Here is a 16,545-nt window from a genome sequence, read left to right as displayed (position 1 = left end):
TCCTCCTCCTCCTCCTGTACGCGCTGAGAAATAGACAGGAGGGTGCCCTGACTATCCAGCGGCATACTGTCTTCCCCCGCCCCCGTTTCCGAGCGCAAAGCAGCTGCCTTTATGGTTTGCAGGGAATTTCTCAAGATGCATAGCAGAGGAATGGTGACGCTAATGATTGTAGCATCGCCGCTCACCACCTGGGTAGACTCCTCAAAATTACCAAGGACATGGCAGATGTCTGCCAACCAGGCCCACTCTTCTGAAAGGAATTGAGGAGGCTGACTCCCACTGCGCCGCCCATGTTGGAGTTGGTATTCGACTATAGCTCTACGCTGTTCATAGAGCCTGGCCAACATGTGGAGCGTAGAGTTCCACCGTGTGGGCACGTCGCACAGCAGTCGGCGCACTGGCAGCTTAAAGTGATGTTGCAGGGTGCGCAGGGTGGCAGCGTCCGTGTGGGACTTGCGGAAATGTGCGCAGAGCCGGCGCGCCTTTACGAGCAGGTCTGACAAGCGTGGGTAGCTTTTCAGAAAGCGCTGAACCACCAAATTAAAGACGTGGGCCAGGCATGGCACGTGCGTGAGGCTGCCGAGCTGCAGAGCCGCCACCAGGTTACGGCCGTTGTCACACACGACCATGCCCGGTTGGAGGCTCAGCGGCGCAAGCCAGCGGTCGGTCCGCTGTGTCAGACCCTGCAGCAGTTCGTGGGCTGTGTGCCTCTTATCGCCTAAGCTGAGTAGTTTCAGCACGGCCTGCTGACGCTTGCCCACCGCTGTGCTGCCACACCGCGCGACACCGACTGCTGGCGACATGCTGCTGCTAACACATCTTGATTGTGAGACAGAGGAGGAGGAGGAGGAGGAGGGTGCTTTAGTGGAGGAAGCATACACCTCCGCAGATACCAGCACCGAGCTGGGGCCCGCAATTCTGGGGGTGGGTAGGACGTGAGCGGTCCCAGGCTCTGACTCTGTCCCAGCCTCCACTAAATTCACCCAATGTGCCGTCAGGGAGATGTAGTGGCCCTGCCCGCCTGTGCTTGTCCACGTGTCCGTAGTTAAGTGGACCGTGGCAGTAACCGCGTTGGTGAGGGCGCGCACAATGTTGCGGGAGACGTGGTCGTGCAGGGCTGGGACGGCACATCGGGAAAAGTAGTGGCGACTGGGAACTGAGTAGCGCGGGGCCGCCGCCTCCATGATACTTTTGAAGGACTCCGTTTCCACAACCCTATACGGCAGCATCTCAAGGCTGATGAATTTTGCGATGCGGACGGTTAACGTTTGAGCGTGCGGGTGCGTGGCGGCGTACTTGCGCTTGCGCTCGAACACTTGCGCAAGCGACGGCTGAACGGTGCGCTGAACTACACTGCTGGATGGGGCCGAGGACAGCGGAGATGAGGGTGTGGGTGCAGGCCATGAGGCGGTAGTGCCTGTGTCCTGAGAGGGGGGTTGCATCTCAGTGGCAGGTTGGGGCACAGGGGGAGAGGCAGGGGTGCAAACCGGAGGCGGTGAACGGCCTTTGTCCCACCTTGCGGGGTGCTTGGCCATCATATGTCTGCGCATGGTGGTGGTGGTGAGGCTGTTGGTGTTGGCTCCCCGGCTGAGCTTTGCGCGACAAAGGTTGCACACCACTGTTCGTCGGTCGTCAGGCGTCTCTGTGAAAAACTGCCAGACCTTAGAGCACCTCGGCCTCCGCAGGGTGGCATGGCGCGAGGGGGCGCTTTGGGAAACACTTGGTGGATTATTCGGTCTGGCCCTGCCTCTACCCCTGGCCCTGGACACCGCACTGCCTCTTGCAACCTGCCCTGCTGATGCCCTTGACTCCCCCTCTGAAGACCTGTCCTCCTGAGTAAGCGTTGCACACCAGGTGGGGTCAGTCACCTCATCGTCCTGCTGCTCTTCCTCCGAATCCTCTGTGCGCTGCTCCCTGGGACTTACTGCCCTTACTACTACCTCACTGCAAGACAACTGTGTCTGATCGTCATCGTCCTCCTGACCCACAGAAAGTTGTTGAGACAGTTGGCGGAAGTCCCCAGCCTCTTCCCCCGGACCCCGGGAACTTTCGAATGGTTGGGCATCAGTGACGATAAACTCCTCTGGTGGGAGAGGAACCGCTGCTGCCCAATCTAAGCAGGGGCCCGAGAACAGTTCCTGGGAGTGCTCCCGCTCCTGAGCAGGTGTTATTGTAGTGGAGTGAGGAGGCTGGGAGGAAGGAGGAGCAGCAGACAGAGGATTCGGATTGGCAGCAGTGGACGGCGCAGAACTGCGGGTAGACGATAGGTTGCTCGAAGCACTTTCTGCCATCCAGGACAGGACCTGCTCACACTGCTCATTTTCTAATAACCGTCTCCCGCGTGGACCCATTAATTGGGCGATGAATGTGGGGACGCCAGAAACGTGCCTCTCTCCTAATCGCGCAGTAGTCGGCTGCGACACACCTGGATCAGGAGCTTGGCCTGTGCCCACACCCTGACTTGGCCCTCCGCGTCCTCGGCCGCGTCCACGTCCTCTAGGCCTACCCCTACCCCTCAGCATGCTGTATTACCAGTGATTTGATTTCACAGGCAGGAAATAAATTGGCGCAAGACTGCAGGCCAAATATAATTTTTGCCCTTTTTGGAAAACGAAAGGCCCCACTGCCTCTAGTGAATGAATTATCTAAGTTTAATAACTGTGCTGTGTCCCTGCTTATGTGTCACAGAACGTGAGGGTAGCAGAGTTATTATAACTCTTGGAGAGCAGGTATTTTTTTCCCAATTAAGGAAAGCAAATGGCGAAGCCAGCAGTAAAGCGTAGCTGGGTGCGTATGATTTAGCAATGTTTTTTACGCAGCTCACACGTCTCCACAGGCGTAAGGACGGACAGAGGCTGGACAAATAGATTTGTTTTCAGTTTTTTCCCACCAACAGGCAGCACTGCGTATATTCAATGAACATGAGAAGTTTAATAACTGTGCTGTGTCCCTGCTTATGTGTCACAGAACGTGAGGGTAGCAGAGTTATTATAACTCTTGGAGAGCAGGTATTTTTTTCCCAATTAAGGAAAGCAAATGGCGAAGCCAGCAGTAAAGCGTAGCTGGGTGCGTATGATTTAGCACTGTTCTTCACGCAGCTCACACGTCTCCACCGCCCGTAAGGACGGACGGAGGCTGGACAAATAGATTTGTTTTCAGTTTTTTCCCACCAACAGGCAGCACTGCGTATATTCAATGAACATGAGAAGTTTAATAACTGTGCTGTGTCCCTGCTTATGTGTCACAGAACGTGAGGGTAGCAGAGTTATTATAACTCTGGCAGAGCAGGTATTTTTTTCCCAATTAAGGAAAGCAAATGGCGAAGCCAGCAGTAAAGCGTAGCTGGGTGCGTATGATTTAGCAATGTTTTTCACGCAGCTCACACGTCTCCACAGGCGTAAGGACGGACAGAGGCTGGACAAATAGATTTGTTTTCAGTTTTTTCCCACCAACAGGCAGCACTGCGTATATTCAATGAACATGAGAAGTTTAATAACTGTGCTGTGTCCCTGCTTATGTGTCACAGAACGTGAGGGTAGCAGAGTTATTATAACTCTGGCAGAGCAGGTATTTTTTTCCCAATTAAGGAAAGCAAATGGCGAAGCCAGCAGTAAAGCGTAGCTGGGTGCGTATGATTTAGCAATGTTTTTCACGCAGCTCACACGTCTCCACCGCCCGTAAGGACGGACAGAGGCTGGACAAATAGATTTGTTTTCAGTTTTTTCCCACCAACAGGCAGCACTGCGTATATTCTATGAATAATAACTGTGTTGTGGCCCTGCCTATACAATTCTTTCCCTGCAGTATCAATGGAGGGTGGAATGCTCTGCAGAGGCGATTTTGAGAAGCCCAAAAAAAATGCAGCACAGCTAACAGCAGCCTGGACAGTACTGCACACGGATAAATATGGCCCTAGAAAGGACCGTTGAGGTTCTTGAAGGCTACACTCACTCCTAACACTCTCCCTGCCTATGCAGCACTTCTGTCCCTAATGCCAGGTGCAACGGTCTGCAGAGGCGATTTTGAGAAAAAAAAAAATCCCACTGCTAACAGCAGCCAACACACAGCTATCAGTGGCCCTAATAAGGACCTTTGGGGGGTCTTGAAGCCTACACTAACTACCAATTCTTTCCCTACAGCAGCTCCGGTATAAACAGCACTGTCCCTCATCTAACTCACACCGCATCTGAGGCGAGCCGCGGGAGGGGCCGACTTTTATATTAGGCGAACACCTGATCTCGCCAGCCACTTACAGCAGGGGGGTGGTATAGGGCTTAAACGTTGCAGGGGGAAGTTGTAATGCCTTCCCTGTCTTTCAATTGGCCAGAAAAGCGCGCTAACGTCTCAGGGAAGGAAGTGAAAGTAACCAGAACACCGCATGGTGTTCGTTACGAATAACGAACATCCCGAACACCCTAATATTCGCACGAATATCAAGCTCGGACGAACGCGTTCGCTCATCTCTAGATACTACACATGATTTGAATACAAGGCTTGAAGCATACTACGTATTTACAAGAAACAAACTTAATAAAAATGGAGGAGGTGTTGTGTTGTATGTTAGGAAAGCTTGCAACTCCACAGAGATTCAAGCTTCAGAATATGGTAATTCTGTAAAAACTGTTTGGGTAAGAATACAAGGAGAGAACAACAGAAAGGACACCATTGTAGGCATTTACTATAGGCCACCTGGACAAGCAGAAGATATGGAGGAACTCTTTCTACATCAGATGGCCAAGCTCTCAAAAAAGTATGATGTAGTGATCATGGGAGATTTAAACTTTCCAGACATTTGTTGAGAATCGCTCTCAGGCAAAAGTAATGGATCCAACAAACTCCTATCTGCTTTTGCTGACAACTTTATTTTCCAAAATGTAGAAGAGAAAACAAGTGGATCTGCCATCTTGCCAACAAGGGAAATGAGTGAGGATGTAAGGGTGGCTGGACCCTTCAGAGGCAGTGATCATGCTATCCTTAACTTTTAGATAACAAGCAGAGGAAGATCTGAGAAGACTCAGACTTCAAGGTTGGCTATGAGAAAAGCAGATTTTAATTAACTCAGAAACAGTTAAGTAAGGATCCAATGGATGGATGTTCTTAAGGACAGAAATGTCCAAAAGGATTGGGAAATATAATAAAAATAGGTTCTTAAAGCACAATTGTTAACAATCCTTGAAATAAGGAAGAATGGAAAACATTTAAAGAAACCAGAATGAATGAACACAGAACGTACACACATGCTAAAAAGGAAGAAAATATGGTAATCAAATGGAAAGATGGGGCAAATCTAAAGGAGTATATAATGCAGTCTGCAGAAGCTGTAGGGCAATTGTCAGAAGTCAGAAAAGCTAAAGCTAATAATGAATTGAGGCTTGCAATGGAGCTCAAAAGCGATGAAAAAGGATTTGGGGGGTATGTCAAAAGAAAAGATGCTATAAGATGTTTTTATCACAATAAATCTGCGAAACAGGTACACCTTGCTGAGTCAAATTTATTGTAGATCGATAGCAGCTGCTTTGGAAATCAATACGTCACACGCAAGATGGTGTAATCAGAATGATCTCTTCTTTATTTTATCAAACAGCAAACTTGATACTTTTCATTCCTATTTTCCTAGCCAGTAGAAGTTATGCATCTTTACAAAAACATGTTTTAATTAAAACATTAGTACCTGCTCTGTCATCTTATTTTGCGATTCTAGCACAAAGTATGTCATCTCCTTAGCCCATGCTCTAACCATCACATTTGGCTTACATAAGTTATTAGAGAAGATGCTTTGTGCTTTGCTTTGTGCTTCCACCCTGTGACAAACACCAGAAAATTGTAAAAGTACAATAGTAATAAATTGAAATTTAACATATAACTCTCTTGATATAGTGTGAGGTTTGATTTATGTGAAAAATATGGCAAAAGTGTGGGCCATGGCCAGCTATGGCAGTGTGATAGTACACTTGTAAGAACTCTTCAGTATTCCCCTAGAAAAGCAAGCAAAAGACACATTTAATTTCATGGAGAAGACTAGGGAGTTTAAATCAAATACTGGCTTACTTATGCAGGATTTAACAGCACCTTTCACTGAACCATGGAACACTAGTGCAACATCCACCTCATCACCAGTCCTGGGCTGCTGATAATCATCCTGGATTCCTGAAAGACCCATATCAGATCAAAATTATGGGACCATCCCCCATATTTGTTCCTTACCACCTGTTGAGACTCCATCAGCAGCATTGATCTCCTCAGATTAAGGTCCTCACAGACTAGCAAATATTAGGCCATGTGCTGTCCATACTAATCCACAGACATCAAATTGCCCCATTATATCCCTATTTGGACATGCACATTGATATTTTTTCAAGTGGACCATCCTATTCCTGTCCATTTCACAAACAAGAATAGCACATCTCAATGCATGTCAATGTGCTGACTCTGCATAAGTTAGACAGCACATAGAATTTTGCCTGTACACCGTCCAATATGAGTTGCACATCGGACGTGATTCAAGCACTCAGCTTGTGTGCATCTAGCCTTAGACTATATGGTCTTCAGGACCAGAAACTGCACTAGCTTTCCACTGCACTGCTGTGGCTCCATATTCCACCACATTGGCTGCCTCAGTGCCTAATCTTATTATTGAAACCAGCAGGTCAGGTCAGGGAAACCACTTCTATTACAAAAACAGAGATAGCCCACTTAGGAGATATCATTGTCTTACTCCTCTCCTCAGGCATCTGCAAAGATTATTCTCAGGGGATTTACTTTAGCAGATATTTAACTTTGGCCACATCAGTTCCTAAATGCGATGACAAGACTGCTTTTGCCAGACATATTAACAATGAATGGAAATAAGAATTTGCAAAACTGCAAACTGAGCCCGTGATCCTTACAACACAAATACAGTATACCCCCTGAAACATACTGCCTAAATATGCGTTCATCTCAAATTGTTATGCTACATGGTTACCTAAATAATCTGGGAGATTGCAGTAGTCTGTTGTGCTGCTGCCACCCTCCAACACCATAGAAATTGACAGAATCCATAGAGCTTTATGACCCCTAAATCCAGACTTCAGCAAAGCTACTACAGATATGTAATATGTAGAGTGCACATATTTTGGTTTAAAGACTAAATACTGATGAAAGCCAGGCAGCAAAGTGAATTCTATTCTACAACATTCCTTTACCAATCCTCCCAAACCTTTCTAGGAGGATGTTAACCTTACAAGCAACCTTTAGTTTTTAACAAACCTGCTAAGAGGAAAAAAATCTTCTTTTCTGCTGAAAGGAACCAGAGCAATGTTAGTTCTGTTATCATATGCACTGACTTTCTTGCCAACCAAATATTCTACAAATCCTATAGGAATAATGGTCTCGGTTGTACTCTTTTTCGTCCTTTGGCTCAAAGCCACAAGGTGGCACACCTGCCAGAGAGGATACCTATATGTGTTCACATCCAAATGCTTCAAGCAGAATCCAACAATTCAAACATTTTCAATGAAACAACCCCCAAATGTGGAAGGGTCAGCAAGATCAGCCTAAAAACCAAACACTTAGACCCCTCCTACTTGGTCTGTTCTGAGAGCTGTTAACTATTCTCTTAACATTTTAATTGTTACTGCATTAAGGTGCTTTTACACAGGACAAATGTCCGGCAAACGGTGCCCGACACTCGTCCCTGTGTTTCTGCGCACGGGAGCTAGCAGAGCTGTCTCGCTCACAGAGAGGCCAGCAGGGGGTGTGGCAGTGCAGGAGATTTCTCTCTTCTCACTCCCCCACCCCTCTCTATTGAGATAATACAGAGGCCGTTCACTACTGAACAGCCGCTGTTTACACTGAACGATGAGCATTGAGCTCATCGCTCATCGTTTATGCAGCATAAAAGAACAGCAATGAGCTCATTGTTCAGTTTAAACAGCAGCTGTTCAGTAGTGAACGGCCTCTGTATTATCTCAATGGAGAGGGGTGGGGGAGTGAGAAGAGAGAAATCTCCTGCACTGACCCGCCCCCTGCTGGCTCTGCTAGCTCCCATGCAGAAGCACAGGAGCGAGGAAACACAGGGACAAGTGTCGGGCACCATTTGCCTGACAGTTATCCCTAATTTAAGATTCATCAAATTCCCTTGGCCAATAAGTTTGGTAGGTTCACCTTCTGTTAAACTAATTATCAAAGTAGTACTCAGGGATAACCATTACAGTGGAACTATTCAATGTCTTTTATATGGTATAGAACCTTGCTATGCTCATAATGCCTAACCTTCATTTTCCACCTATAGCTCATACACCATGTAAAGGCGGTTTACGTCTCACTGGGTCTCTAGTCAATTAATGTAGTATTCTTAAGATTAGGACTGTTGCCATTTTTTTAAATTATTGTATTTGTTTCTCCCAAATAAATAAATAAATCCTCAATTCTCATCTCAGACTGCATCTCTACATTGCAATATTTACTGCTCATGGACCTTGCAAGCAATACCCTGAAGGTGAACTTCAATTTAAAGGGGCTGAATACCATTTAGAAAAGGGCACAGATCCAGCGAATGTTTCAAAAAGTTGAAAAGAATTCCTTTTCTACAGGAGACACATTTTAAAAGACGCATGCCTTTTATCAAAAACCGAGACTATCGAACTTGGCACCTCAGCAATAACCCAAAATCTAAGTATAAAGGCATAGCTATCGCTCTTCATAGATAACTAACCCACCAGGTACTGAACTGTTTTATTGACCCCAACATCCAGTACATCTTATTAATCCTCCAGATAGGGGACATCATTTTCACATTCTTAATGTTCCTCATATGCTTTTAACAAAGGGCTATATCCAATTAAGATAATACCTTATTAAAATAGTCCTTTCCATAGTGCAAGGATTCACCACATTATATGGTGACTTAATCTTTGACCCTACCACTCCACAGACCACGCTTCCCTATCCTATGCGGGTATCAAAAAAGTAACGCATTCAACAACTTGGTGGCTACTGGTACCTTTCCAAACCTGTAGAATACATACTTTTGCAGCATGCTGGTTAAAATTTACAGCTGTGAAATATCCTATGGTCAGGTCATGCACTGTTTTTCTGCTCATCAACTTTTCTGACACTTCGCAAACTAAGTTGATCATAGAAACTCAATTAGTAACTTCTATTACAAGTGGTGTATACCCAGGATGTTCCCAATGCTACTGCTAAGGAGACCCTACAGTTTTCCGCCATCAAATGAGAAACACTCAAATGTATACTTTAATCAAACATGGCACATGTTAAAAAAGCCACCTCCATATTCAAGCTGTTTAATGAGTTTAAACCCTGGAAATAGCCCACAAACAAGCCCTGTTAATACCAGTCCTCAGGGACCTAGTAATGGCTCGCCATGATGCCAAAAGGCTTATAATACAGGCCCATACCAAATCCCTTCAAATTTGCTGAAGTACATGGACAATTGTTGGCCAGGGCTCATAAAACACAACTATAACCATAATAGTAATAATAATCTTTATATAGCACTAACATAGTTAGAGGGAACACATACAAGTTAGAGGGAACACATACAAAATAAGACATAGCATACTGTACTTAGACCATTCAACAGTTTGAACAATAGGAGTGAGCACCCTGCTGGCAAGAGCATATAGACTATAAGAAGGTAGACTATAAGAGATACAAGTGTTTGTTCCACGCAATGGTGGAAACATTTTAATTTTTTTTGTTTTTACCCATAATTGCTTACTAGAGATGAGCGAGCGTACTCAGAAAAGCACTACTCGCTCGAGTAATTTGCTTTATCCGAGTATCGCTGTGCTCGGGTCTGAAGATTCGGGTGCCGCTGCGGCTGACAGGTGAGTCGCAGCGGGGAGCAGGGGAAAGTGGGCGGGAGAGAGGGAGAGAAAGATCTCCCCTCCATCCCTCCCCGCTCTCCCCTGCAGCTCCCCGCTCCGTGTCGGCACCCGAATCTTTAGCCCCGAGCACAGCGATACTCGGATAAAGCCAATTACTCGAGCGAGTAGTGCTTTTCCGAGTACGCTCGCTCATCTCTATTGCTTACCTCTCATTAAAAGCAAGACAGTGTGATATAAGGTTTAAAAAATAAATTCATGAATATCATACAAGCTTATACAATCTTGATGTATTCTATCCCCTAATGCTTAGCATTCTTACCGAGAAGAGAGCCTTATCATGGCAGACTCACATTCTGTTCCTATTGACCCACTTCCTGATGAACTCCTTTCACAGGTGAAGCTGAAGTTAGCTGTGCAATCATTGCCAGGAGGTAAAACTTCTGATGGCTTTACAACAACATTTTATAAATCCTTTCTAGATAAACTGTCCTCTCTTCTACCTATGAAAGTGTTTCTGGCCCTGATCATTTCTTCTGATCATTTTAAAGGAGAAGAGACAGAAGGCCAAGTGGTCACAAGTGAAAGAAGTATTCTGTCCTAGTTTGCTGCAGTTAGACTGTGCATTGAAAAGACAGTAAAATATATCTCCATACTGGATTCACTTACTTTGAGTAAATCTTGGTGGATTATCATTTACATCTGTCAGGGTAATGTTCACAGTAGTCGTTCCAGATAATCCTCCCATCTGACCGCCCATATCTTTGGCCTGTATAACAACTTGGTAATGTTCTCTAATTTCTCGATTCATGTTTGGCAAAGCAGTTTGAATAATACCTACATGAAAGTAAGATTAATTTGTCTAATGTAAAATGCTATACATATTCCAATTTTTTTTTTATGACAAGGAATCAGACTATTCAGAGAGAAATGTGAAAATGTATTTCATATGATGAAAATTGAAACTTAATCTATATGGATTAAAGTGGTTTCAGCTGCTCAGGTTCATGTGTAGCAAAGTTTAACTTGACTTGTAATGATTTTATGTGCCATGGTTTATCCTTAGAATTGCTTTACGGAATATATATATATATTTTTTTAATCAATGTATTTTTCCTTGAGCAGAACAGCTGGAATTAACATATATAATTAGAACATAAGCAAGAACAACTTAAATAACACTTCATCGCAAATGTTGCAAAACAGTGGAGGAAGTAAGAGTGAGGGGAGATGGCGAGAGAGTCTGTAAGTGGACCCCAGCAATCTTGATACACACAATGCAGCTAATTGTATCATATTTAATCTTAACAACTAAGATGAACATTCAGGATCACTAGATGTGTTATAAAGTCACACATTTTAGCCCAAATGCACCAAAATTTGCGACTTTTTTTCACTAAAGTGCTGATGCAAGTCTGTTTTCTCATAGCGTCTTATACGTTACTAATATTTTATTTTATTAGTATGGTAATGCACATCTACAGTATGTGTGTCTCATACATTAACAGCATTGTTCTGCAAGGTCAAGCAGCAAAGGATTAAACTATAAAATCTATTCATAATATGTGCCCAACTAACATACCGAATGCGTCATAAGTTAAAATGTCATTGCTAGACTGTGAAATCTTTGAGTTATTTGCTTTAACATCATTGCAGTAAAACCACATTGAGTTGAATTTAATTTGGTGATATCTCTCTTCAACATAATTTTAAGCCTTTTCACTTGTAGGAGTTTTCACCCCTCCGCACCTCTGTGGTATTGACATGCTGCTCAATTTCTCATTCAAGGATAGTAGCCATGTTAAAGGGATTCAACATTTCCAGCTGCTATTATACAACTCAAGATTGTCTTTTTTGCTTGGGTATAAAGTTTTAGCCTAACATTAAATAAATATTGGTGATTATTTTGTTTATAAAGAGTTTTATATGGTAAGGGGGGGGGGGGTTATCCCACAACCCAACATTTGTGTCAATAGTTCATTACTAGAGATGAGCGAGCATACTCTTTAAGGACAAATACTCAAGCGAGAATCTTCCTTTTCGAGTATCTGCCTGCTCGTCCGCAAAGATTCTGGTGCCGGCGGGGGTGAGCGGTGGGTTGCGGGAGTGAGCAGGGGGGAGCAGGGGGGGGGGGGGTTATTCCCTGTTCCCCCCGCTCTCCCCTGTCGCCTCCGCCCCCTGCTGGCACCCGAATCTTTGCGGATGAGAGGCAGATACTCGAAAAGGACAATACTCACTTGAGTATTTGTTCTTAACGTGTATGCTCGCTCATCTCTATTCATTACTTTCCTACCATCATTAAATAGAATGCCACATGCCCAAATGAACTTATGATGGGCCTATTTTCTATGTATTTAGGAAGTTACTTCCTTTTGTGAAAGATTTTTCGCTGCGCAAACAGGGCAGTCCTTCTGCTTAGTTACATGACCAGCATTTCCAACTGGGAAACTACAGTTCCCAGAAGCCCCTGTATCTCCTCTGGACTGCTGGCACCTCCCACCTCTATACATTTAGCATGCTTGCACATTGACAAGGGTAATTGGAGCAGATTAACCCTTTGTCCACACCCTGAGCTTTATTTACCCTGTGTGAAGGTGGAGAGGACTGGAGTTCTGCAAAATGTATTACTCATACCCCCGATAAGATCAACTAAACTATACATATGCATGTAAAATGGTTAAAGTGACCTTTCGGGCCCGGAAAAACAAAGATGGATGCATTACTTCTCTGACTACCTAATGCACACTGTGCATAGTATGTATCGGTAGTCTAAGACATTACATGATGCTCTGACTGCCTAATACTGCTCATGTGGGCATCACCAGTTAATCAACGCAGTGTGTAGTGTCAGGCTAATGATGCATACTAATGCACAGTGTACACAGAGAAGTGGTGGGGTAATCTTTCTTTCTCCAGGCCTGCAGGATTGCCTTAACCTTTTGTCAGAGGAGGAAAAGCTGAGCTTACTGAATGCATTGGAGAGAGAAAGCAGAGACACAGTTTTTGCTCTGCACATGCTTACCCAGAGACGGAGCAGTTGCACAGAAGTGAAAGCAGGATGAAGTGAGCATGCTCAAACAGAGTGAAGAACTACTGTAAGTCATATCCAAGAACAACAAAAGGTAAGCACACAGTGGGGATGGGATGTTTTTTGGGGGGGGAGTGTGTGGTGGAGTCGAGGCTGATGACTTTTTAAAGAAATGGGTATATTTCAAAATTTATCGATGTTAGATATAAGACATACTGAGCAACTGATGAGATCTTGGGAATACACCTTTAAAGGTGTTTTGTCATTTAAAAAAAAAAAAAATAAATAGTTACCTATTCCTCCACAGGCAGCCTTCTTCCAGTATCTTCTCCTTGCTGATCTTTTCAAGTCCCCCAGGTCACCTCACCGCATACTGGCTGGATCCTCTTCTTCTTGTTATTATGTGTCCATTCTTTGCATTCTTCTTTCTGCAGGTCAGTGTAGGTTACGTCACTAGTGACGTAGTGTTCCCTGCCTGGGAAGGAATGCCGATCTCTTGCTGAGACTGTGCATGTGCACTGTCTCGCTGCGAGTGTTCATATACTATTGCAGAGAGACAGTGCGCATGAGCAGTCTCAGCAATAGCTTGGCATTGCCTACTAGGCAGTGAACGCTATGTCACTATTAATGTAGAGTACATTGCCCTGCAGGAAGGAGACTGCAGAGAATGGATGCTTTATCACTGGAAGACAAAGAATCGGCCGGCTTGTGGTGAGGTTACCCAGGGGACTACAGGAGAAGATCGTCGGGAAGAAGATACGGTAAGCAGGCTGACGGGGGAAGAATAGGTATGTATAGAATTTTTGTTTTCTAATGACAGAACCCCTTTAAACGTGGGGTTTCATTGTAACAGTTTTCATTTAGAATGTTTAACCACTAAAGCTTATATTTACATAAAGTGCCACTCATGTGATGGCTGTTGGTGTATCGTTCTCTGAAATGTAGAGTTAGCAGTGAGTGATATAGTATCAGACAGGGTGGTCAAGTTGCATCAGCAACCATTTAATATCCAAATCCGCTCCTTCAGAGGAACGATATACAGTGTATGTTTACAATATTCCAATGGAGTAGAAACATTGCTATATGGATATATTATTAGATACCAATGGATATCAAGTAAATATTCATCAAAAACTGTTTGGTATTACAATTAATATTTGCAGTAGTTCCCTCAATTCCTAATTGCTTCTTTCTGTAAAAAAAGACTCTGTTCACAGGGGCAAAGTACATTGATAGAAACCAACAATGTCGGCCTTAAATGTAGACTTTCACTTTTTTAGTAACAGGATATTATTGTGTTAAAATATTTTGTGTATCAGAATCTTTACACATTGGGAAGTTAACATGCTAACATAGATAACATACGTGTTACTTCACTTACCTGTTTCAGGTTCCACAGAAAAATATGGTTGTCCCTGAAGAATGCTGTAAATGACTTTGGCACTGTTTCCATAAGAAGGATCATCAGCATCAGCAGCAGTTACTTGAACTACAAAGGTACCTGTGAGCAAAGGGAAAATTGTGTTATTTGCCCCATTTTCTTTCCATTTATTAAAAAATATTGAACACAAAAGTAAAACATAATCACTAATCATCTACCTAATATTAAGTAATAAAATTGTTCAGGAACATTATGGTTAGCATTTTTCCTATAACTATGAGGGTATTTTCTGTTGTTATGAATATGAGATACAGAAACAGCTGAGAAACATCAGTGAGCTGTTTTCGTATTTCCATTGAGCCTTATTGGGGAACTAACCACCCAAGACTAAAACGTTTCAAGCTGGTCATACATTTTAGAAAGCTGTCTAAGGCTCCCATACACATTAAATAGCCAATCACTGAAATCATTAAGATTCAGCCAGCATTAATATTATGCATATGGCCAGCTTTGAATGCAGAGATTTGTCTACAATAATTTGCAGATTATCCTCTAATGACACTAACTTACAAACTGCATGCAGCCAAAAGCAGGACCAATGACAGCAGCCAATGGCTGTAAGATATTGCTGATAAAAGGGCATACCATCAACATCTTCTGACCGCTAGCCCCCCATTAGTGCTTTGGCCACATGCAATTCATGCAGCCTGGGCTGTGACCTTATTCTTTGTGCCTTTGTGTTCTAGCAGTTGTCCACATTCAAGCTAGAGGTATGCCATTTAATATTTGAGCAAAATAAAATAATATATAAATGTATAAAAATGTTACCTTCAACTACTAGTTCACAACCATTTATTTCAATCCTGTTCTAGAAATGTCTAATATTCATTTTTTTTAGAAACTTTTTGAATAGGATGACCAGGTACAGTTTTATCTATTATTATTGAAGTGCTATTATGGATCCATCCTTACCCCCCCCCCCCCCATAAAACAAATGCCTAAATATGGTTTTGTATTTATCCTTATTGTCTTATAGGAAGGCTACAGCTTTGTAATACAGCATTTTCTGGTCTGCAAAATGATGATGGGGCAAGTTCTCACAAATTGCTTATCTCTAGACTAAATAGAAAAATGAGACAAAAAGTGACCTGAAATATAAGAAATAAAAATAACTTGTACTTTTACACAGTATCCTTTTCTCTATCCTTTCCTGTGATGCTGACCTTTAATCTAAGCACCAAAAATATGATTACTTCAAAGTGAGTGCCCTTTCTTTTTTAGTTAACCTTTCTGTTTCTTTCTCAGTGTCCAGCTGATACTCTTGATGTTACATAGCTCAGTATTTGCAAGTGATTATAGTACCCTGTGATACCACCATAAAATAATTATTAAAGCCTTAAAAAATATTTAACAGTCAAAAGGTCAAACAGATTTGGCTGTAGGTCTGTGTTTAACATTGAATGGGACTTTTTAAAATCTCTTTTATGTTATTTTAACCTAGTAAGAGTTATTTTTTGCATGCAAACGTTTTTGGGTTATATCTTTCTTTAACAATTAAAAAAGAATCAAATCACTTAAGCAAATCAATCTAATGACCAGCAGAACATAATATAAACACCAAAATAGCAGGCAGGATATTAGTATTGTATGCTAATAACTCATTAATATCATATCGAATAAATGTGGACAATGGCAAACTTATTGAGCACAAGCTTATTGATACCAGAAAATGGAAACACATTTGACGTAATGTCATTTCCACATAGCCAATAATGCACATTGATAAACAATAACCTAATGCAGGCATTTAGTGGAATATTGGTCTCTGCACTTGAATTAAAGGGATTGGCTAATTTATACAGAATCAATAGCATAGTGTTTAATTGGGATATTGATAACTAACATAGACCAGAAATTCTGCCCTTTTTTTTGTAACTGCATGCCTTTCTTCCAGAAAAGCTCCCCTATTCCCAATATGTAAATGGTCGCTAATAGAGGGGTGCGTGACATGACACAGGCCATCACTGCCTTCCATTAAAATGTACTGCATCTGTGTGAGTTTCCTGTTCATTCAGGACCTGTGTCCAGAAAGAAAACTGATCCAGTGCATTTCAATGAAAGACACTGGTGCACAGGTGTACATGCAATGCACCTCCACCAGCAGCCATTTACAGGATGGGATCAGCAGGGCTGTCCAGAAAGGAAAAGCAGGCATTGCTGCAAACAAAAGAAAAGTGTGTACTGATTATATACAGTGGCCCTTCGACATACAATATTAACTGGTTCCAGGACAACCATTGGATGTT

At 43.1% G+C, this 16,545-nt stretch overlaps 1 protein-coding gene across 1 annotated transcript in view; it reads right to left on the bottom strand.

The window, feature by feature from the left end:
• Positions 1 to 16,545, bottom strand: part of LOC136578963 (cadherin-10) — a 356,335-nt gene that overhangs the window by 225,013 nt on the left and 114,777 nt on the right. Inside the window, exons 3-4 of the mRNA XM_066579189.1 lie at positions 14,240 to 14,359; positions 10,500 to 10,667 (exon numbers count right to left, since the gene is read on the bottom strand). Coding sequence (XP_066435286.1) covers positions 10,500 to 10,667; positions 14,240 to 14,359 — 288 coding nt within the window. The remainder of the gene's footprint in view (positions 1 to 10,499; positions 10,668 to 14,239; positions 14,360 to 16,545) is intronic.

Source organism: Eleutherodactylus coqui, chromosome 9 (assembly GCF_035609145.1).
Source record: "Eleutherodactylus coqui strain aEleCoq1 chromosome 9, aEleCoq1.hap1, whole genome shotgun sequence".
NCBI lineage: Eukaryota > Metazoa > Chordata > Amphibia > Anura > Eleutherodactylidae > Eleutherodactylus > Eleutherodactylus coqui.
Note: the sequence above shows the minus strand (reverse complement) of the source record. Positions and strands in the feature narration are given on the sequence as shown.